The 23,765-nt window shown below is 31.5% G+C and overlaps 1 protein-coding gene across 5 annotated transcripts in view; it reads right to left on the bottom strand.

The window, feature by feature from the left end:
- The window catches only part of LOC106874522 (protein phosphatase 3 catalytic subunit alpha), a 175,157-nt gene that overhangs the window by 68,663 nt on the left and 82,729 nt on the right, over positions 1-23,765 (bottom strand). For all 5 annotated transcript variants that reach the window (XM_089362800.1, XM_089362779.1, XM_089362785.1 and 2 more), the window contains exons 3-5: positions 23,450-23,574; positions 9,636-9,747; positions 607-752 (exon numbers count right to left, since the gene is read on the bottom strand). In XM_089362800.1, coding sequence (XP_089218926.1) covers positions 607-752; positions 9,636-9,747; positions 23,450-23,574 — 383 coding nt within the window. The remainder of the gene's footprint in view (positions 1-606; positions 753-9,635; positions 9,748-23,449; positions 23,575-23,765) is intronic.

The raw sequence follows: 23,765 nt of genomic DNA, 5'->3' as shown, positions 1-23,765 counted from the left end.
TCTCATTTAGCATGGAGTACTGGAGTCAATTATCGTAACTGTAAACTGGTACTAAATTCAATTTTTTCTTTTGAAATTAACATTCCCAAGATTTTGAAACACAAACTGTTATTAGCCCTTGGAAGATACCAAAATCATAAATTTTATTCACAAAAGGCTGAGAAGAATTCTTCTAAATTCTAAACTACCAGAATCATCTTTTCAAATTATTAGCATAGAGATTATTTTAGGATAAATGAAATGATAAGACTGGTTTCTGTAAACAACTGCAGTGTTATTAAAAAGATTTACAAATATTTACATACAACGATAAACCAATGGGCAAAGTGTTAAACTTGAAATGTTTAGGTGCAATTTTTGACTCCTGTCAGATCTGTTCCAGAATCAATAAAATACTATACTGGAATAAATGGCTGAATTGATCAGGGATAATGTGTGAAGGCCATCCTCCACTTCTACAAGGAGAAATCAATAGTGGTTACAACTATTAGTACTATTTTTACTACTATTTTTCAGAAAGTGATCAATAAATATACAGAAATTATGAACATTTATACACAGAATGAAGAATGAAGAGATGAAATATAGACAGTGTGTATTACTCACTTTTCTTATATCTTCTAAAGTATGTACTTCTGGTGAGAGACCTCCATGGACACACAAAAATTGTTGGTTCATTAAGGCTGCTAGAGGCAGGCAGTCAAATGCATCCATACAGGCGTCATATACTCGTTCGGTGTATTTGATTTTACCTAAATTAGAAAAGGATATTATTAATTTTAAAAAGAAAATGTTGATGAAACTTGTGTAAAGGTACAGGAAACTGGGGTGCACATGAATACAAAAAGGAGGTTCTCAGATGAGTCTGGTAAAAACCATCTTCAAAAGACCCTTCTGAAAACTTTGTGACTTGTAAAACAAATGCAAAGTAAAACAAGCATATTAAAATCTTTTGAAGGGATTTTGAAAATAACCAGGAAGTGTTGTTTCAAATCTATGAAAATAAGGTCTCATGGAACAGATCAGCTATCAATGAATTAAAGACATTTTGCAGTCAGTTAAATCCAAATAAGAATAAGCATTTAGTTGATAAGGTACATTTTTGTTAATATTATAGAAAATATTGACTTCACATTGATAGTTGCATAATGTTTTTTTTTTGGTTTTAGTTCATAGAATATTTCATCATGATTTTCAGAATTGTGAAAATTAGTATTTTTTTTTTTAATCAGTGATTTTACAATTTTAAAACTTACCTAATATCAATTTTCAAGCAGTGAATTCTGAAAGAATGACTATACCAACAAGAGTAATAATATAGGCCAGTGCAAAAGTTTGATCTGAATACTTTGGGGTAATAAAAATATTTCTGGCAAAAGTTCTAATAATAGAACAAAGAAGGAGGTGCTTTGATTAAAATGGTCCATGTTATTACTGCCAGAATGACAACGGGTCATAAAAAGCTCTTCAACTTAAAAACCACAACTGAAGACTGTCATATTTCAGCAAACATTTACACTTAGTAAATTATTAGCCTCAACTGAATAAAATTTTCATTAGAATACTTGTACTAGTATAGACTTAATTTTTTTTTGATAGTTTATCTACTTAAAAATTGTTATCCTATAACTATTAATTGTTTTCATATCTAAAGTACCTGTAATATACTGGGTCTAAGTTAATTAACCAAAAAATATCCATAACAAAACAATTCTTTGATATTAAAAAACAATCTGTTGATTATAACATTGCTTTTCCACCTTTTATGGAGTAAATACATTATGTTAAAATCATTGTCGTCATCAGTAACCTTAGAGTTGTTCATTATAACATATCAGTGGTAAAATAGGGTTACAATAGAAAAGTTTTCAAGATATATATTTTATCTGTGACACCAACCATTAACCCTGTCAAAATATATTCAAGAGGTGAATCTGTGGTGCATATGTTAGTAAGACCATGCTAGAAATAAAAAAATTCTTGAATGGATCATACTAAACAGAATACTTTAAATCTAATTATGAAATAATTGTAATTAAACATTTTAGATATGAGATTGTCACCAGAAAAAAATTATCACCGAACTAAATTAGCACCAAACTAAACACTGAACAATAGTTTTATTGCTTTATGTTCTGTGTTCAAATCTTGCTTGGGTCGATTTTATCATAATTTCCTCTGGGGGAAATAAAATAGCTCCAGCATGTCCCAGGATTAGTTCAGTTGATTAAAGCCATCACAGCAAGTAAATGGTCTTGCTCTAATGTAAGTAATTATTATCATAAGCATTTTCAACAATATAGGCACAGGAGTGGATATGTGGTAAGTAGCTTGCTTACCAGCCACATGGTTCTGGGTTCAGTCCCACTGTGTGGCACCTTGGGCAAGTGTCTTCTACTATAGCCTCGGGCCGACCAAAGTGAGTGGATTTGGTAGGCAGAAACTGAAAGAAGTCCGTCGTATATATGTATGTGTGTGTACGTTTATGTGTCTGTGTTTGTCCCCCCAACATCACTTGACAAACGATGCTGGTGTGTTTACGTCCCCGTAACTTAGCTGTTCAGCAAAAGACTGATAGAATAAGTACCAGGCTTACAAAGAATAAGTCCTGGGGTCGATTTGCTTGACTAAAAGGCGGTGCTCCAGCATGGCTGCAGTCAAATGACTGAAACAAGTAAAAGAATAAAAGAACCAAACAATTTATAATTTACTAATTTATCTAAATCAAAAATGCTAATTTACCATTTGTTTTATCTAAGTTGCTATAGGTTAATAAGTGTCAACTATCACCACATCATGTTTGCAGAAAAATGTAACATTTGTGATCAACAAATATAAGTAACTGAACTGAAAATTCTGTAGATAGATAGGCTTCTTCATACCATCAGAAGATACAAATGAAGTGGTATACAAAGAATACTACAAAGTTAAATAACCAATCAACTGAATTACTATTATTTTTATTATTTTATTATTCTTTTCTAGACAGAAATTTAATAATTAGATATAAGCTGGAATAGATATTGCAGCAAATCAACTTTGTTAGATAAAGAAAATATATGTACATTATAGAGACCATAATAATAGATGTAACTGGTTACTCATGTTTTCATTTTTTTGGAATTGTGGTAGGTTGATTTAATTGTCTATTTCATTGAATTACATGCCTGTTATAATGTTTACATAACTAAATTATATATAATTGCTGGACATTTTTTTATAAATATTCTGCTCCAGAGGAAAAAGGAGGAACCCAAGCCAATAGATACATTTTTGAGTACAACACTAATTTCGAGGGGGAAAAAAAAAACTTTTCTTTTTATTTTAATGCATAGGGTGGAGTTCCCAAGTATGGCTTAATTTCTAAGAACTTATCCCTGAAAAACCAAGCATACAAAACAAAAAGTCATAGGAATAGACATCAATTTTTATTTTCCGTTAACTCTTTCAGAGTTTTTGATATGTGGAAGAAAGAATCAGAAACATAAAAATTTATCCAATTAAAAAAAAAGTATGTTTGTATATTAAAAAAAAAATGCCTGAAAACTAGAAATGTTTCAGTCAGAATGATTAATATTCTCTGATGAAATATGTATTACTGATGGTGTTTTTGCCAATTTTGTAACAAAGAGCTCTACCATAGAAAATAGTTTCTTTGTTTCAATGGAAATTGGAAGAATATTACTGAGAAGGAAGTACAATTTCTGCAAGTTAACAATTCTGTGTCTAGAAATTTCAATGTTTCTGGCTCATAAGATGACTGAATGCACTTCCTATTTGCCTTCAACAGCTTTGTTAATGGTAACATTTAATCGCTGTAGTAGACATGTTTCTCTTTTCTCTTTTAGTGAAGTGGTGTTTCACTAATCATGAGTTTGGATTCAGAATCGGAATTAAAATGATTCTTTTGATAAAGTAACAAACATTCTCTCATCCAGTTTCTTTACAATATTTTACAATGAAGTAAGGTGGTGAACTGGCAGAAATATTAATTAGCAAGCTGGGGAAAATGCTTAGCAGCATTTTGTCTGTCTTTACGTTCTGAGTTCAAATTCCACTGAGGGGTTGATAAACTAAGTACCAGTTGTGTACTGGGGTCGACCTAATTGACTGGACCCTCCCCCAAAATTTCGGACCTTGTGCCTAGAGCAGAAAAGAATATTTTGCAGTGAAGTTTCTGATGACAAAATGAGAAATGAGTTAAGTGCAACCAAAATTAAAGCAGATTAGTTAAATGCTTCATCATTCCAATCAGATTTTTATTCCTTTGTTATTCAATTCTTTTCCTAATACATTCTCTCAGTAAGAGATATGTTAAAAGTATTTTGTTGATTCAATTCTTCAAGCATGAAAACAAATATGCTTTCTGCAGAAATCAAAGTTGCATCCCTTTTGTCATAGGTTTTAACTCCAATTTTAATTGGTTCCATTACAGATACAAAAGTATGAGATAGTTTAAGGAACAAGAAACATTTATGCACTGAAAATAAATCCTCTCGTCTTGTCTTAGTATCATTGCTTAATTACAATTCATGACTATGCTCCTCTTTAACATATTTCTGAAGTGTTTTATTTTTTGTTTTTATTTTGTAAAGATTAGGAGCCATTTCATTAAGTTCAGTTTGTTGAAGATTGATATTATTAACCACATTCACCACTGCAGAATCCACATTTTGTTTATGATCCTTGAGTGCACCTTCAAACTTGTAAGGGTATTAGCTTCATCACAAACGGATTCAAGTACATAACAGCTAAATGGTATCCATATGTATAACACTAATGATGCTTGCAATTCATATTCTTAGCAAACTTAACATTTTTTCCATCAGTCACAAATGCAACTACATTCTGTTTTTCCAAAATCAAGGCTGAATTCAGAAAAATTTAATTTCTAAAAGTTCAAAAATTTTTCAGCTGGCAAACTTTCAATTAATTCTGATCATTACTAAAGTTTAGAATTTGTCAGATGACTGCACACTGACATTCAAATATCTATGATTATGCAAATATGTATAGTTATCTAAAGAAATACTACATTTTTTGATATTTCACATCATATTTTTTTTCCTCAAGTCATATTGATACTGGATCATCTGTGTTAAATGAAAACAATCCTTTGGTAAAACCAAACCTTTATTTCCAATAGTTTTCTTTATAAAAGCACTATTAACTATTGCATTAATAGAACATTTCTTAATAGCAACTAATTCAGATACTATTTCTTCTATAGCTTCAGTCTATTTTTCCATAAAGGGGATTATTTTTTGTTGAGATTATTTTAAGGAGGCATGTCAATTTCAGGATTTTGAGAAAATGGTTTCATAAACATTGTTAGAAGATTTTGTTTTTAAAAAAAAGCCACTTGTGAACTACTCATGAACTTTAAGATGGTTATGCTGTTAATTAACTAGTTTTTAAATAATATGACCAAGAATTTCTTGAAAATACAATAAAATATTCAAGAATTCTGGATTGCATTTTTTGGTCAAAATTCATAAGAATCTTGAAAGAGATGCCCTATTCCAAAGTGATAAGATTTTAAATGGTTATAATCATGCTTTGCATAGGACTTAGCAAGCACTGCAACAGGTTGGCATGTTGTTGTTTAACCCCAGTTCACCTTGATTGAACAGATTAATGATCAAAGCCATGACCATTCCATATTTTTGTACATCAAGGACTACACAATCCAAAGTATCTTCCTATATTTAAGATAGTAGGGTGTGATTTGAGGGAGATTTGGTTGCAATTTCAACCATGTAGCATAGGGGTTCTCAAACCAGAGTATGCATAAGAACTTGCAGGGAAATGCATGGTTTGTAAAATCACTGGAATTTTGAAGTAATCCCAACCAACTACTTTTCAATAGTTGTTCTCTGAGATTCAGTAAATAGTATCTATATATAAGTCATTATATATGTTGTTTGGGAACCTTGACTTCTAAATATAATTAATGAAAAGTATACAGGTCTGCTGTCTCATCTACAATATCCTGTCATTTTACACAATATTCTTCACAAGAGGGTACAAACATGACAAACTGGTATTGCCAGACATGACAAACAAGTATGCTGGAAAAAATGTTTGAGAATCCCTGACAGAGTGTTCTGAATGAAATTTTGATAGCAGCAGAATATTTAAAGAAGTAGATGCTGTTGTAATTATATAATAGTAAAAGTAATAATGGTTAACAGGCTTGTCTTGAAGTTTGAAGAAAAGCTTGCAGGGATATATATCTGAGTTGGAGTGGATCATGGAATCTTGTGAAGATATGTAGCTTAGTGGTTAGGGTGTTCAGCTTACAAATGTAAGATCATGAGTTTGATAACTCGCAGCACATTATGCCTTTGAGTAAGAAACTTTATTTTCACACTACTCCAGTCCACTTAGCTGGCCAAAATGAGTATTACTTGTATTTCAAAGGATCAGTTTTGTCATATTCTGTGCACACAGAATATTGAGATTGGCCATAACAATGTTTGCATTAAAAATAATTGCTAAAATGATGATTATGGATGGTCCATCATGATTAGGAAAAAAACCCCAAACAAACACACACAAATCAACATTAATAGTGTGAGATAAATGAAATGATTTGAAATGTAAAGAAAATTATTATGTTTTCTTATTTAAATAAAGCAAATTTTCAAATCAAAATAAAATAAAATCATGAAAAAATATATGTGACTTCAAAACAAAACAAACTCAACTAAACTTTTACATTAGTAGGATCTCCTATATATTTCTCATATATTCATTACTCATAATTTTCTGTCTCTTAGTAATAAATTAAAATGGACAGGGCACAATGTGAAAATGAACTTTATTTATGAGCTGATATAAACATCAAATATAGAATAAAGAATACACATTGACTAAAAGCTCTGGTTTCATATACTCACTTTATGATAAATTATTTATAATGTTTTCAGTTTGATAGCATGAAGACTAAATCTCTATTATGATAATGTCTTCTAAAGAATAATTTGGTAGCTCTATTTTAAAATTCTGTATTCTGAACAATAACTAATTACCACAGAAGCTATTCAAAATATCTCTAAAAATCATTATCTTAGCTTTATATTTTTATAGATAGTAGGATTGAATGGCTACCGTACACCAAGAGCTTAGACATATACTTAAGAATAAATGAAAAACAGCAAAATAGAAATGAGTGTATTATCAGTTGAACTTTAGTTAGAAATTCTATAATGCTAAGGTGGGTTTATATGTGCAAAGTAAACAGAAGAATAATTTACACACACACACACACACATATATATATATGCAATAAAAGCAAGGCTTGGTTATGATGGATAAATGTTTGGATAATATTCAAACAAACTTTTAAGATAAACTTTAAAGGTAAAAATAACAATCTACATTTGTATAAGATTAGAAAATCTCCAATGTACATAAAAGTGCAAATCAACTTTCTAAAGTGTAACTCACTCTGGAATGTCAGTTATGCTGACATTTTAAAACATTGTTAGGGATTTTAGCAGAATAAATATTGAGAAATAAATTGTTGAGTTACTCACTTTTTGATCTTCACTCATTTAGTACTAAAGGGCTAAAGTTTTGCTTTGTTTCATAAACGATCCTTATCTATGGTCTTATATCAGCTGTTCTACAATGGCATCTATCTAACCAAGTTTAAAAAAAAAAATTGTTAGCCATTACATCTCAGCTAGAGGATTGATCCATGGGCAGTTTTGCTGAGATGCAAATTGGAGCTGATCAGCCTTGGCTTAAAATCATGTGTGCACGTGCGTGTGTTTTTGTGTCACAGTTGGATGTACTAAGTCATATATTAATTCCTCAGATTTTGACCTAGATGATTTCATTCCAGTTAAAAAAATTTTTTTTTATATACAACAGGCTTTTAATGGCAAAGAGCCCATGCCATACTATTCTTTTCAGCCTTTTCTAATGAGTACTGGAATTATTTCAACTCCTTGTATGAAACCAACTAGTAAAGTGGATGAGATGAGAGTATAATATTGTATTTTATTAATAATAATAATATACCTACTCTATTATCCAATATATGACAGCCTGCTTTTTCTGACAACTACACAAACAAATATATTCACTTCGTAGATGTGCTTCTAGTCATATGATGTTATATCAGAAGGGATTGCTGTTCAGCTTCAGGTCAGTTCTGATCAAGCAGGTCTATGATCATAGGTATTTTAGTCATGACCATCTAATCTTTTAGTGTAAGTAGGGCTTCATTATCAAATAAATCATTTCTTTGGTATTTTAATACAAGAAAATGTCATGTAACTACTAGTAATTGAATCAGGCTGAGCAACCATATAGAATCTCTCTTGTTTACTCACATGAGAAAATATTTTGCATATAACAAAGAACTGGTTTGTGCTAAATAATCACCATATTAATGACTTAAAAATTTAGTTTGAAATCTTATCAAAACCAGTTCATATTTTTAATCCACTCAAAGACAAATTATCAATGGCCAAAAACTAGATACAGCCAGTGTGTTGAGTAATCATAATGCCGCCACAAGATATATTCCTTAGTAGTTTAATAATTGAATGAATCAACAAAATGTTAAATCCAATTTTGAAATAAAATTAGGTTGTCTTTGATAATCAAAGAAGTTACACCTTAAGATTATATTTTAAAAGTCAATCTTGAAATAATTAACTCAAATTACTTCAAAGAAATGATTGACAGGAACTTGTTAATTTTAGTGGAATACATTATAGATTCTCAGAGAACATCTTCAGTTGCTCGAAGACGAATACTTTGTCTCCTTTTTTTATGGAATAATTAATACAGTTAACCAGCTGATTATTGCTGTTTAACTCCAACTCCACCCTGACTGAATAGACCTATGATCAAAGGCATTCCAGTGATGACCATCCCATCTTGCATTTAGACATAATGTAACTAGGACTACACTATCCAAAGTTTCCTTCCGTTTTATAAATTTAAAGATGGTAGGATGCAAACTGAGAGACAAGACTGCATAGAGTCTTCTCTAGAAAGATTAATACATAAAAGATTGTCATTACAATTTATACAGTTATTCATCATTATTAAACTAATACAACATATTATCAGACATTTGACTCATCATCTAAGAATTTTATAAGAAAATGTAGCAAAATGGGTTATCATACGTGTTCCATCATTGTTTAAAATGGAATAAAAAACCTCCAGAAATGTTGATTTCTTTTGACTAGGATCAAGGTCAATTAATTCTTTTTAGGGAGAAGCAGATAGTTGATTGAACTGATAGTTATTTTATCTATCCTAAGTTGTCTTTTGTAGAATGCTGTATGAAACAAACTAATTGGAATACTGTGAAGCATCTTAACAGTATTAGTTGTAAACTGAGTATTCATCATATAAATTTGCCCAGTTTCTACAGCTGTAGCTGAAACAATATAAGAAGTGCTACACTGTAACTGGTTAACATTTATACCACAGATTTGTAACAACATTCTTAGAGACCTTAAAGTCATAAGATTTTGATTTGAAACAGTACTAAGCATTAAAAGAAGGACCCTCTCTTTGACAACAGTGTTTCTAATAGTCAAGAAATTGTGGAGCTTAATATAGCGGGGGGAAAGGGGAAAGTTAAAAATGTAAAATATACTTACATTCTTGTTTAAATGTGAAATATTCTGTCAGATGTCTACACTCATGGTTTCCACGGAGTAAGAAAAAAGTATTTGGATATAAGATCTTCAGGGCCCATAAATATAAAACACACTGTAAAGAAACATTTTGTAAAAGTACAAGTCAGTAAATGGCTTCATCTTTGAATGCCTTAAAATATTGAAATAACAAAAAAAAAAAGAAAAAAGAAAAAAAAAAAAGAAAAAAGAAAACAAAAAAATTTCCATTATTTTTTACAAACAAGTAAATGTGTTTCTGTTGGTTTCACAGACGAGTGTTCTAGTTATTCATTCAGCTGAATTGCCTACTCATTGAATTAGCATGTAAGTGGCTGAATATTCCACAGGTTTATGTTTCCTTAATGAAATTCTCAAGTAGAATCAGCAGGACAGTGTGACAAGGTGATCCTTTGAATTGCAGCTGCAGTCTGTCTAATGAGCTTTCACACTGCTTCTATCTACCCAATTTTTAAGGGTTATGGTAAAAGATACTTCTGTAAGATAACATATAGTGGTATTGAACAATGTACATCATGATTATAAGTACTTAACTATGTGTCATGCCTGCATCCATATATCATACCATACATAGAATCAATCTCTTGACCATGCTTGTATCATATAATTCATACTATTCCAGAGAATAAGATATCATCATAATCATCATCGTTTAACGTCCGCTTTCTATGCTAGCATGGGTTGGACGATTTGACTGAGGACTGGCGAACCAGATGGCTGCACTCTGGCAGAGTTTATATTTTACATCACCGAGTAAAAGTGTATGCATCCATAAAAATGAGCAGGTTAAACAAAGTAGAAAAGCAAGAAAAATAATCTGAAAAATTATAGTATATATATTGACCGGACTACTTATCAGTCTCAGATTTTGATTTTTCTATCAATACAGTATTTCGAGATAACTAAATTTCAAATTACTAACTCTTCACTCATTTTCAGATGCCATATATTTTTATCACTATTATATATCCTTGGGTTAGAAGTGAACTCTGAAACATATACATTACAAAGTTTCAGTGTTTCTATCAAGTATGCTAGTTTCGTAGGAAAGATATGTTTGTAATATTTAAACTAATTTTTTTTTAAAAAAGGTAGCTATATTTAATTGAAAACTGTTTTTGTTTCATTTTTGTTTTTTATAAGTTGTTCAAAGGAGACTAGTGTATCTGATGTGGTTGCACCACAGACTGCACCTGCAGCAAAAATATGGGTAGAGAAGAAACTGAAGAATGGAGAGGTAGCTTAATTTGAATGGCTGCAACAGAATTCTGCTAAAAGTACCCAATATAAATGACCTAAAATGGAGATTCGATAAACTCTGCACTTCATATGACATTTGAAAACAATGGGTATGATTTGTAGACTAATGCAACATTCATAAACTTACATTAGTGGATTTAAGAAGCTTTGAAATGAAGAACATTGGGGAGGAAGAAGACAGAGAAAGTGGGAAGAGAAAAAGAGAGAGGAACAGAATAAAGAGATTAACAAATGTCAAAGATTGGTTATATCAAGCTGGAAGATGGAAACTCAACATTATTATGTTTTAGTGGATCCAAAATATTCTGATTATTCTTTTTCTGTATATGCTTAGCAAGATATTTGATCTGAAATCATATTTTGGAACAAATATTTTTTGGATTTTGGAAGAGCCATATTAACCATTTTAAAACAGATTTGGTTGGCATCACCCCAGCTAAATTGTAATAATTTTAGTTAAAACTTCACTATAACTCTTAACTGTATTATTCTATATTTTTGAGATGAGGAATTATGTACATTATTTACAATGGATGGATAGGTGTCCTCATCTTGTTTGTCCTAGCATATGTGCAACCTCTTTTAATTTTCGTATTTTCCAGAGGTGTTCTGTTGATTATTTTAACTTCATCTCACAGTTGGAGGTGGTCTCCATTTTACCATACGTGATTGGCTACACCTGATTTTTCAACATCCCCTCGTGTCATATATGTTTTGAAGCAGACCTAGTGCAGATATGAATGTAATATGGGAACCAGTATTAAGCAAAGATAAAATACTAGGTTTATAGCCAAATTTATAGAGCTTACTATTGCTTACATTAGTGAACTACATTAGTTAGTTATACTTAAGGCATGATGTAACTCCAGTGATGAAATATGAAAAGTCAACCTTGGAAGAAGGTATCTATTTACTGAGCCACTTGCAGTTTATGCTTTAACACTGATTTAGTATCTATATTTAAATAACTCAAAACGCTTTCCTTCATTAAAATATATTATTTACATTCGACAATATCAATTTTAGAAAGAAGGAAGCAGTATGGAGACACAACAATGAAGTGATGGATATATCAAAGAACAACAAGCATGTGAACAATAAGTTCATATTAACTGCATATAATTTAAATACTCTTATATATATCAGTTTTCATGTAGACAACACAAACAGATAAGAGGAAACAACTCTTTCATCTATGCTAATATGAGACAAACATAATTTAGGATGTCTCAGTATGTATGGATGCTCATGATTTGTGAACATTCCATCTTAACAATATAGTTTCATAAGCAAATCAAATATTTGTAATATTGAAACTTTTCAAAATTAATTTAATTTCAATTCTAGATACATGTAACTAACAGTAAAGTCACAACAGTTGAGTGAATGCCAATTTCTTAGCTAAAGGAGTTTGGGAAATTATATTTCATCACTAATGTTAAATAGTATTGTTGATTAAGATAATTAATGAGCCTTATAAAAATGCAATTATTTCAGATATATTTTTTCAAATCATCATCTGGCCAACTGATACTGGGACTTAGCACATTAGATCCTTGAAACAACAACCTCAAGAAAACCTAGTCTATTGAAGTTCATATTTCTATGACAACTGTTACACGAAAAAAAAAATAGATTCCTAAATAGATTTATTTAATGTTTGTTTTAGTACGGCTCATCTGCAGTTAGCATCATTAAGTCTATTCAAGTTATTGTTATTTTGGTCAATTAAGAAGCTACTGATGAGTACAGTTAGCCCTTTATTTGATATGTAGCTTGCTCTGTGAGAGTTGCTCTTGATCCATTGTTGATGAAAGATCACTAGAAATTCATATATATATATATATATATATATATATATACAGGTGTAGGCATGACCGTGTGGTTGAAAAGTTAACTTCTCAACCATGTGGTTTTGGGTTTGGATCATACTGCATGGCACCTTGGGTGTCTTCTACTCTAGTCCTAGACTGGCTAATGCCCTTGAGTGAATTTGGTCAATAGGGATTGTGTTTAGTCCTACATGTGTGCATGCAGGTATCTGATTCTGCATACTTCCCATAAAAATTCACTGAGCTACATGTGGTGAAGTTTGTTGTTATTTCTTGTCATCAAATAATCCACTAACTTTCAAAGATGTGTGGAATACGAGATCTCTTATTTGAACAACAGGTAAGGGTTAGTGACAGGAAGAGCATCTAGCTGTAAAACAATGCCTGCCTCAATAATATATATTTGTCTAACTCAAGCTGGCAGGGAAAAAAATGAGTGTAAAACCAAATGACTATGTACACACACACACACACAAACATTCATGAACATATGCTACAAATAGCTGTCAAACTTCCCTCTAATTTCACCGTACCATCTGAAAAAAAGGAAGAATACCTTAGATAATGCATTCCTGGAAACTCCCCAAAATGTCAGATCATCAGGTCTTGAAAGCCTTTGATGACTGGTCTGCTTTATCAGAGATGACTTGGGACTAAACAGCAGCATATATATATATGCATACAATATTTTCACACAAACAAACAAACAAACAAACGTTATTTTCATTTAATTTTCTTTCTTTTTTCATGCTGGATTGGGTTGGATAGAGGCTTATGGAAGCACTATGCTTTTATCAGTAACCTTTAGCTGTTTTTCAAGGTATAAGTTAGTCTCAAGGTACCTGGTTTTTAATCCAATGGTCTTTGAAAGTGCAGGACGTATTGTTATTAGGAAATGTAAGCATGATATTGTTTTGTTCAAATAGTGTCATGCAAAGACATACAATATAAGCTTTCATTCAAGCATATTCAAATCTCACATCAGAAATCTGCAATGGCTTCATAACTACCGTCTTGGAGCCCTAGTAATTTGTTACAGCACTTATTAGCGTACCTAATCGTTTAGATCACCTGTGAACAAAACCTCCATACTTTATACATATATATATATACATATGATGGGCTTTCATAAGGTTTTTGCCTACCAATTTTACTCACAAAGCAGTGGTTGGCCCAAGGACGCACTTGTGAAAAACCATTTGGTTACAAAACAAATTCCATTGTCACACAACCATTATATATATATTTATAAGCACAAACACATAAAGAATACACATAGAAATTCTAAAATATGGATTCTTTTAGATATAAAAAGATGAGCAGCCATCTCAATTGTCAGTCAAATATGACAGAAGGAGTAATATCTCAATGAAACATCTCTCAACCAAGTACAAAGTTTAATTCTAAGTCTCCATATAGTTAGAACTGTCCAATTTTATTCTCAATAAAAAAATATTATTGCTGTTAACCTAGATCATAAGATTTACTGGACACAACGTTCACTAATCCACTAAAACTTCCTTGGCTTATTTTATGTACTTAGAAGATGAGAAATACAAGCAGCAAACTCATTGGATATTTTTAGAATGAGGTCATTAAGAACTGTTAGGATGTTTTGATCACCTTCAAGTTGTATTCAATGAACATAGGTTGGCAAATAAGCATGTGACCTATTGCTTCTCAAACTGTAGCCAAAATCTTTTACTTCATAACTTTCAATTTTCTCCAGGTTTAGTCCCACTGCATGGCACCTTGGGCAAATATCCTCTACTCTATCCCTGAGCAGACTAAAACCTTGTGAGTGGAGTGAGTGAGTATGTGTGTGTGTTATTGTTTCCTTGCCTTGACATCACATGACAGTTGTAAATGAATGTCACCATCATGGAAGCAGTGTCTTTCATTTCGAGTCTTCTGTGAAACATGTTGGCCATGGGGAAATAATAGCTTGCTTGGAAACAGGTGAGGGTTGGCAACAAGAATGGCATCTGGCTGTGGAAAATCTGCCTCAACAAATTTTGTCCAACCTATGCAAGTATGAAAAGTGAATGTATGATGATGATTTCAATGCATATGATTAAACCAGAAAAGTTTGAAATATCTTTCTTGGATAGATTACTATGCAAAGACTGATCTAAACAACCCCCCACCCCAAATTAACTTCACATACTTTCTTGATGTATATAGCATTTACTATGTTTAGTTTACAGAAGTACTTTCTTAGTTTAGCAGCTCAGTTCATTACATCACTTGACATTTCTACAGTTGTTTTCTTGATTTGTTGAAGCTGTAGCAGAACTCATACTAGTTTAGACTACTGTGAAATAGCAAAATGCTGGATTCAGTAATTGCTAACCTGTTATTTCTTTGAAGATATGTCACTAAAAGGAGATAAATTTAAAACGAGGTCAACTTATCAATTTAATAAACAGATAGATAAAATGAGCATTGGTCTAAGTAGAGGGGTTAATAGAATTAAGGCAATGACTAGTTAACAATACAGTTCAACTTTGCTAAATTAGCAAAGTTGAACTTCTTATTTTTGAGGGAGGGAGGGAGAGAGAGAGAGAGAGAGAGAGAGAGAGAGAGAGAGAGAGAGAGAGAGAGAGAGAGAGAGAGAGAGAGAGAGAGAGAGAGAGAGAAAGAGAATGACTGGAGAAAAAATTAGATAATTTTTGTAGTTTAGGAGAGACTGAAAGTAAACAGAACAGTACAATTTTGCTATTGGCTTCACCATTTTAAAATCTTTGGAAGTTGCAATATATGATATAATATAGAACACTTTAGTGAATACAAAGTAGATTATAATATTAAACTGTAATTAAAAAATTATCATATTGATATAATAATGTGTGTTAAAAAAGAAAACATTTATTGACAAAAGAAGCTACAATTTCTCCTATGAATTTTAGTTGGTTAGATGCTTGTCATTCATTGAAAGAGTTAAACTATGTATAAATGATGTTCAGGTAAGTCTCTTGAATACCTCAACTGAGATGTAAGAATTTACATTCATATATCAGAAATTAAAGAGACATAACTTAAAACATACATCTATGAACAGATGAATTGCTTCAAGTGAAAAGAAAGTCATATGAAATACACATATATTTATGATATGCATGAAATAATATATACCCACAAGTATAATAGCTGAATAGAGAAAGTATAACATTCTTGGTTCCTAGCCTCATAACCAGCTAAAAGCATTGTATCTTTAGTTAAGAAATTTAATGTTGTATGCACTCATAAAAAAAAAGCAACATATCAATAGGTTGGCAGAACAAAGAATTTCTGAGATTAGGTTAACTTAAAATTTCTCTATCTTGGTTAAGTTTCTTATAGAACAACACAGTTCTATCTACAAAAAAAATGTGGTGATGAAAAGTAATAAATTAGTAGATAATCAGTCATTCAATCATACATGCATACATACAGACACACACACATTAAATTAGGGATTAAAGACAATATGTTACTTTTTAACCCAAACATATACAGTATACAGTAGCCACCTTAAATTAGCTTTTGAAAGATGAGAGACAAATAGAAAGGTAATACTGAAATGGCATTTCCTACTATTTAACCAAGTTCATTACTAAGTAATTAACCAAACTAGAGTAAACAGCTATGATACTATTTTTAAGTAATTATACAACTTCCTCTGTACACTGAAATGATAAATTATTTATTTTACATAACTGTTTGACTGGGAGAAGATACAAAGACTAATATGGAACAATTAGATAGATAATTTAGCAGATATCTGTAACATCTTAAAATGTTACACAATTCTACAGAGCCGAGTTAGAACAACAATAAGTTATAAACACTATGATGATGAATTCTCCCATCAAGGACTATCACATCTCAAAATGCCCTTTGGCATTGACTTAATGAGAGGTAGTGAAGCGGAATACTAGGAAATCACCACTAAACACTGGAAAAAGTATAAGGAGTATATTGAATAGAGACCAGTTCAGAAAAGAGCCAAGTTCTGACCAACAGCCACAACCAGGACTTAGCAACCAACATTATGCAAAATGGACAAAGACTTGAAGAAGCAGACAATCTTAATATTTCAGGTCAATTTGAAACAAAGATGGCAGCTCAATAAAAGAGATAGAAGTAAGACTCAGCCTGGTCTTATCTGCCTTGATAAAACTGAGCATCATATGGAAAAGCAGTTCCATAAGTTTTCCTACAAACCTCAAATTGTAAGCTTACAAACGTGAAAAATTGAGGCGTATAAATATAAGTTCTTTAAGAAGCTGCAATGCATCCAGTTCACAGATCACAAAACAAAGCTTTTTCATCCTGCAAGTCACCAAGTATGCAAGTAAGCTTTGTTTCCATGAAATACTGAGAGTTTGTCTGATTAAAGATTTTGGCTACTAAGCTCCAGGTACGAATTTGTTTTTAAGGACTACAGTATAGCGAAGAAGATCAGATGTATTTCCTGAGCTGTATCATCCTCTTTTTCACTGCAACAATGGTTGACATATTTCTCACAAATTTGAATGTATGAGAATTGTTTTTACAACTGGATAGTGATCATACTGCTATTCACTTAACTGAGAAGCTAGAGTTGAATGTGTTGTCTAGAGACAAATTGAAGTAAGAAAAGATATATGTATTGTTAATGGCCATAATTGAATAACTGTAACAAGGTCATGTGGTCAATAAACTATCACTTTAATTTAGTGGTTCTGAAAAGGTGTGTTGCATGCCATGAATTTTTAAAACTATAATTCAAGGCTTTAGAAAATCCATACTAAAGCCTGAATATCTCAAGAAATGTATAATCATAATTTTGTTCAACACAAATATGATTACTGAAACAGTAATCAAAAGTTTATATTCTTCAATTTTTAACTTTATTACCAGTAAGTATGTTATCATTTGATTAGTTCCAGTTAAATCTTTATATCTTTAAATCGTTTCAGCTTCAAAGCTGTGATCATGCTGGAGCACCGCTAAAAGCAAATAATTAAAATCAAATAAATATTCAATGAAAGCCTTTTAGTATACTATACATTCAGTAAGTTTATTAAAAAAAATTCAGATCACTACACTAACAAATGAGATTAAAGCTATCACAAAACTGAGAACTACGAAGTGCTGAGGAGGCAAAAACAACATATATTATCTTTGAAGGTGTGCCAAATTAAATCCAGTGTTACTGTTGAATTTTTATATTGTAGTCAAATAACAGCTGCAGGTTGTTACAGGTTGTTAATTTATGTTAATTCACACACACAATATCTTTTTTTTTTTAAATGTAATTTTGAGTAGAAATTTTAAAATGACAATATGAAATTTGTTGAGCCTAGCTTTAAATTTCAAGAAGCTTTATTCTAGGAAGGAACATTTGATTTTTATACAAAGGAGAAACATTATTTTTAGCTCATGAATGTTATCTTTTTATCAAATGAGCAATGAGTGAATGAGGGTATGAGTGACTTTAAAATGCACTATATGCTCTTCCGCTAGGTATGGCACTTCTTATCAAACCTACTTGATGAAAGAAATTAGAAAACTAACACTATGGCTCAAATGAGTGTGTCAATAGTCTGATACCTTAGTTTCTATTGCTTTTCTCACATCATGGCATGATTTTAATCACTCTACTGAAGAAGATATCCATTTGCCTCTTTATATTAATCAATTAGTATATTAATTAGACATGCTTTCCCATAGCTTTCATTATCTAATTTCTTTCCTTCACATACTCATACCTATAATGACATGGCCATGTAATGACATTTTATTGTGTTGTTGTGGTTTCCCCAATAAAAGTTCAATGTTACAACTCAAGTTTATGTGGTAGAATGGCTTCAACATGAATTGGCTCAGATTTGAAAGCTCCAGGGAGAATGTGGCCATTGATAACTGCTTGAAGAGAATTTTATTATCATTAATGTTATCATGTCATCAAAGACTGTCTTTGGGTTCACCTGTGCTACATTCTTGGCAACAGCATCAGGAAACCTCTACATGGTTGCTCAACCAGTGAGAAACAGCAGCCAAATTTTCATGAGATCATAACAATCTTGTCTTACAAAAAAAGGAACTTTAGCTAATCTAGTCCCATATGCCTTATCCCCTTCACCAAGAAAGACATGATACCTAAATCTGGAATGCTCTTGATTTAATCAGGAATGACCTAGGGTTAAACAACAATGATAAAATAAATTTAACCCTTCTTTGACTTCACTTAATTGCAGTCAGAACTCAGAGTAAAGGCAAAAAAGACTACTAATGAAAATGAGATATAACGATATAATGCATTCCTCTAGGCATAATGAATGTTCAAATAACATGAAATGGCAGTTATTATAGAACAAGATTATGCTACAAGTCACAATGTCTAACAACTAATCAAGACAGGTTTACAAACAATTATCAAGTTTCTTATATACCAATTTAATAGTTTTAAAGGTTACATAAACGTATATCTTAATTAAAATATTTATTGTAAAAATTTTAAAACACTTTTTAAGTGAGAATACACACACAAACACATGCACACATAAGTTTTGCTTTTAATGTTTACATATATACATATATATATATACATATACATATATATATATATATATATATATATATATATATGTTTTTCAAACCAGTATGACAGAAAGGTAACCAAATATAAATACAGTAGGTTTTCATGTAATGTTTTGTTAAGACATCATCATCATAATGTTGATGAGAAATAAAATAAAACTAAACACTAAAACAAAAAATTGTAAATTGTATGATAATCCTATAAATACACCACAATAAACAATGTAGCATGAAAGCATTCAGCAAGTGCTACAGGCAAGCTTATGATTAGAGGTGACCTGGATTCTGGATTCTCCACTTTTGTAGACCATGGCTTAATAAGCAATTATGTAATAGAACGATCTTTGGATCATTTTAAAAGTATATAAACAATTACAAGCATATAAACAATGATGAATAATGATAACAATCATCTAACTTCTTTTATTTCACAGTTGACACTTAGATACACCATGTCTACTATCTATTTTGTGGAGATGTATATCTCCTTTAAGGTATGACAATACTTAAATCATAAAATAAGTATGAATAATAAAAGTGGTTTTGCTTTATGCCATAGCACTTAAAGTCACACTTCTCAATAAATAATCAAACATTAAGAGAGGACCTGCTATAATGATTAGAAGCATCATGACAAGTGATTTAATGACTCAGTCTAAAGTGGAAATGGCTGCTTGTTTTTTATAGCTACGTTAACTGAGGTAAATAATGTGCCTTACTTGATAGTGCACAACAATAGCCAACACAGAACTTAGATATTCAGGTTTAGATATTCAGGTTAGATATATCTATCCAATTTCCAATAATGCAGTGATTTTCAACACTTAAAAAAAGTCAGTAAAATCATTAAACGACTTTAGAGATAACAGATAATTATGGTAATAGCAAAATACCTTTAAAAATTTAAACCATATAATTGTCTGAGGAATATCTTGCAGTACTATAATTTGTGATTCAAGTGTTTTGCAACAACCTGATTGAAAAACTACTGAAATTAAACGTTAAGATAATAAAATTAAGAGTTCAGTATGCTATCCATCAGTCAGAACTTTGGCACCTTATCTACAAAGTCAAAAGAAAGCACTTCAAAATATGATTTGGGAATAAAATAGATAAAAATTGGTAATGATGTATCATCTATCATATATCTCAAGGTGAAAGAACTTAAAACTTGAAAATGTCAACAAAATCAGGTGTGATTAATAATAAAATACATTCAAGTATCAACTGTGGTTGATAAAGTTTTAGATAAACTAGCTGCCAGCTCTTTCATAATAAATTTACAAGAAACAAGTACTTATACAAGACTAGTACTACTTATCTTACTGATTGGTGGCATCTGAAATCAGAACACAAGTATTGTATCCTATCTGATACTCTACTAGCTTAATATTTTTCTCATATATACACAAACAGTGGATGTAATAGTGAAGTAAAACTGGGTATATTTAATTTTTTTTTTCTTAGTCAGCAAAAGAGGGACAGTGATCATCACTACTGCATGCTTTCCTAGATAGGTGAGGCTGATACGACGAATTTTAGCAAATCAATATCTGCTGAAAAAAAAAAAGTGTGAGCAAAGAATGAGCTAGACTAACTGCACCAAATACATGCAACAGAATTTCTTGCATCACTAAAGCCACCAGGAAAAGTATAGATGTCACACATACCAAATTTCTCTTGCCTATAAATTTGAGGTTTCATGCCAAAACACCTACACAAAATGTTTTTTAACAGTGGTAGTAATTAAAAGACTATCTATCTATCAGCACACACACACTCATTCGTACCCATATGTAATATATGGAATAGTAGGGCTTGATAGTAGGGTGTCTCTGACACTTTTACCAAAATAAGAATCCTTCATAGTACCTTAAATATATAGCTAGTATTCCTTTACTTAAAAACTATTACTCTAACTTTCAACAGCTTTTATATATCAGATTACACACCTACTGGCTGCTTCCCATAAGGACAATAAAAGAACTGGATTACTGTTTGTTTATTGCTTCAGAAATGTGTGTGTGTGTGTGTGTGTGTGTGTGCATGTACATGTAAGTAGCAGAACCCTTCATCTGCGTGGTTAGAGAGGAGTTGTATGCAAACAGAATGCTTATTTAAATATACATATATCTGTGTATGTGTGTGTGTGTATGAGAGGGAAAGAGAGAGAGAGAGAGAGAGAGAGAGAGAGAGACACACACACATTCAGATCATGAACATGCCTAGATTGAAGTGCGTGTATGCATGTGTGTATGTTTTAGTATGTATAACTGCTTGTATTCATACTTAAGGGCATGCATGCATAAAAATGAATGTGACTAGGTGTATACATGTGAATAGTTTCCATGTTAGTATGAATTCGTGTATGAGTTCTTGATATAAATGCACAGAAATGATAGTATGTGGGCATACTAGAATGTGTTTGTGTCCATATATGTATGTTAGTATGTATGCATATATGTATGGTTCTATGCATACACTGAAGTATAAATGTATATGAATACAAATCCATGTACAAACAATAAGTATATGTTTGCCTAAAGCTGACATTAAATGGTATAGTGCTAACTGCAACAATACAAATGTATAGAAATTAATAATTCATGCGTATTGTGGGGCCTCCTGTAATTTTCATCACTTTACTCTATAACATGTTTTCATCAAAACAAGAGAGAACTGGACTTCAGCTTTACTGTAGCCAAATCTCATCTATTGATTCCATTTTCTGTTTTTAATATAGGTGTTTAGTTCCAAAATTTGTTCAGTGTTTAATATATCTAACTATGACGATGATGATAATAATGATGACAATAATCATTTCTGATTTAGGCACTAGGCCAACAAATTTGAAAGGAATAGGGTTAGCTGATACCACTGACCTAATATCTGACAAGTATTTATTTACCCCAGAGGGATGAAAGGCAAAGTTGACCCCAGTGAGATTTGACCTCAGAATGCAAAGAGGTGAAAGACAGGAAGTCTAATATATTTACATTTAGCTCTTTCACCCATTATATTCCTGTTAAGTCGCTATGTACTACCTTTCTCTTTGATAATCTTTAATATAACACTCAACCTCCCTTCTATTCACTGTAATATATAGTCTGTAGAATAAAGGATGGCATTGGACCTATCCTTATTCAATTCCCTCTCTCCAGCCATCTTTATGACTACTCTCCCATCATGACACCTGTGTAATAAGGGATTGCATCAGATCTATCCATACACCCTACATCACCCTTATGTACTGCTAACCATCACTCTCTTTTGCCATTGCTCATCGCTATTATTATCCAACAATCGTCTCTCTCTCTCTCTCTCTCTCTCTCTCTCTCTCAGCAAGAATCATATAGCTGTCATCACCGTCTCTCTCTTTTATTACTTCCTCCTTTACCACCTTGCTCCAAACACTCTGCTTCTCATATTATACTCTTTCCTCTTTCATTGTCTTACTCTAGTTCCTTTTCTCTCAGCACACTCTTAGTTAATTGCCATGAACAAACAGAGATAACATAGAGTAGTGAGGATATTTTAGTCTTGCACAGTACAAAGTAACCTCAGTAGTACTGGTGCAAATTGTTGGCAAATAAATTGCAACAATGTACAGTTGAGAGGTGTCTTTAATATTGCAAGGACAAGACAACCTCTCTAGTGATGTTGTTATAACATTCATCCAATGCCCTCTGTAGAGTGACTGGTGTTAAGAAGAGCATCCAGTTGTAGAGACCATGCCAAAATGGAACTTATGAGCAAGGCATAGTCTTCAACCTATCTAGAAGTGCAGTAACTTCAAATAAGAACCGATTAGAGTCATGACAACCTGTCTAATCCAAGTGAGCAAGAAAATTGGTTGTAAAATGATGATGGTAAACATTTCATATGAAAAAAATCATTTTTTAAATGCAGACATACTTCACAAAATACTATAAATTTTCTTATTTTATAAAATAGATATTAAAAAAAAACTGCTGCAAAATAAATAGTTGAACAACTGGCATTAAGTAAAACAAGTTGGCATTCTGTTGAGAATACATTTACTAAAATTATGTAAGTAAAACAAAAAGTTGTATGTTATTGATTAATTTGATTACACAATAAAAATAAGGTGAGACATACCTCTATGCTAAAATATCCTCTGTCAACATAGTCTCCTAAAAAGAGGTAACGCGTTGTAGCTGGTGGTCCTCCAACTTCAAATAACTTCATTAAGTCATAAAACTGTCCATGAATATCACCGCAGACTAAAAAATAAAATTTAAAAAAGCATGAAATAAAAAGTAAAAGAGAGAAATGAATCTTAGACATTTTAATGCTTAATTAAATAGGAAAATACTTTAAAAAAAACCCAAAACCAAAAGGATTTTCAATTTATGAAAATGTAAAATGAGGCTGATTTTTATTAATGAAATACTTAAAAAGAATAGTTACTGTT

Source organism: Octopus bimaculoides, chromosome 1, assembly GCF_046866305.1.
Source record: "Octopus bimaculoides isolate indiv1 chromosome 1, ASM4686630v1, whole genome shotgun sequence".
Classification (NCBI taxonomy): Eukaryota; Metazoa; Mollusca; class Cephalopoda; order Octopoda; family Octopodidae; genus Octopus; species Octopus bimaculoides.
Note: the sequence above shows the minus strand (reverse complement) of the source record. Positions and strands in the feature narration are given on the sequence as shown.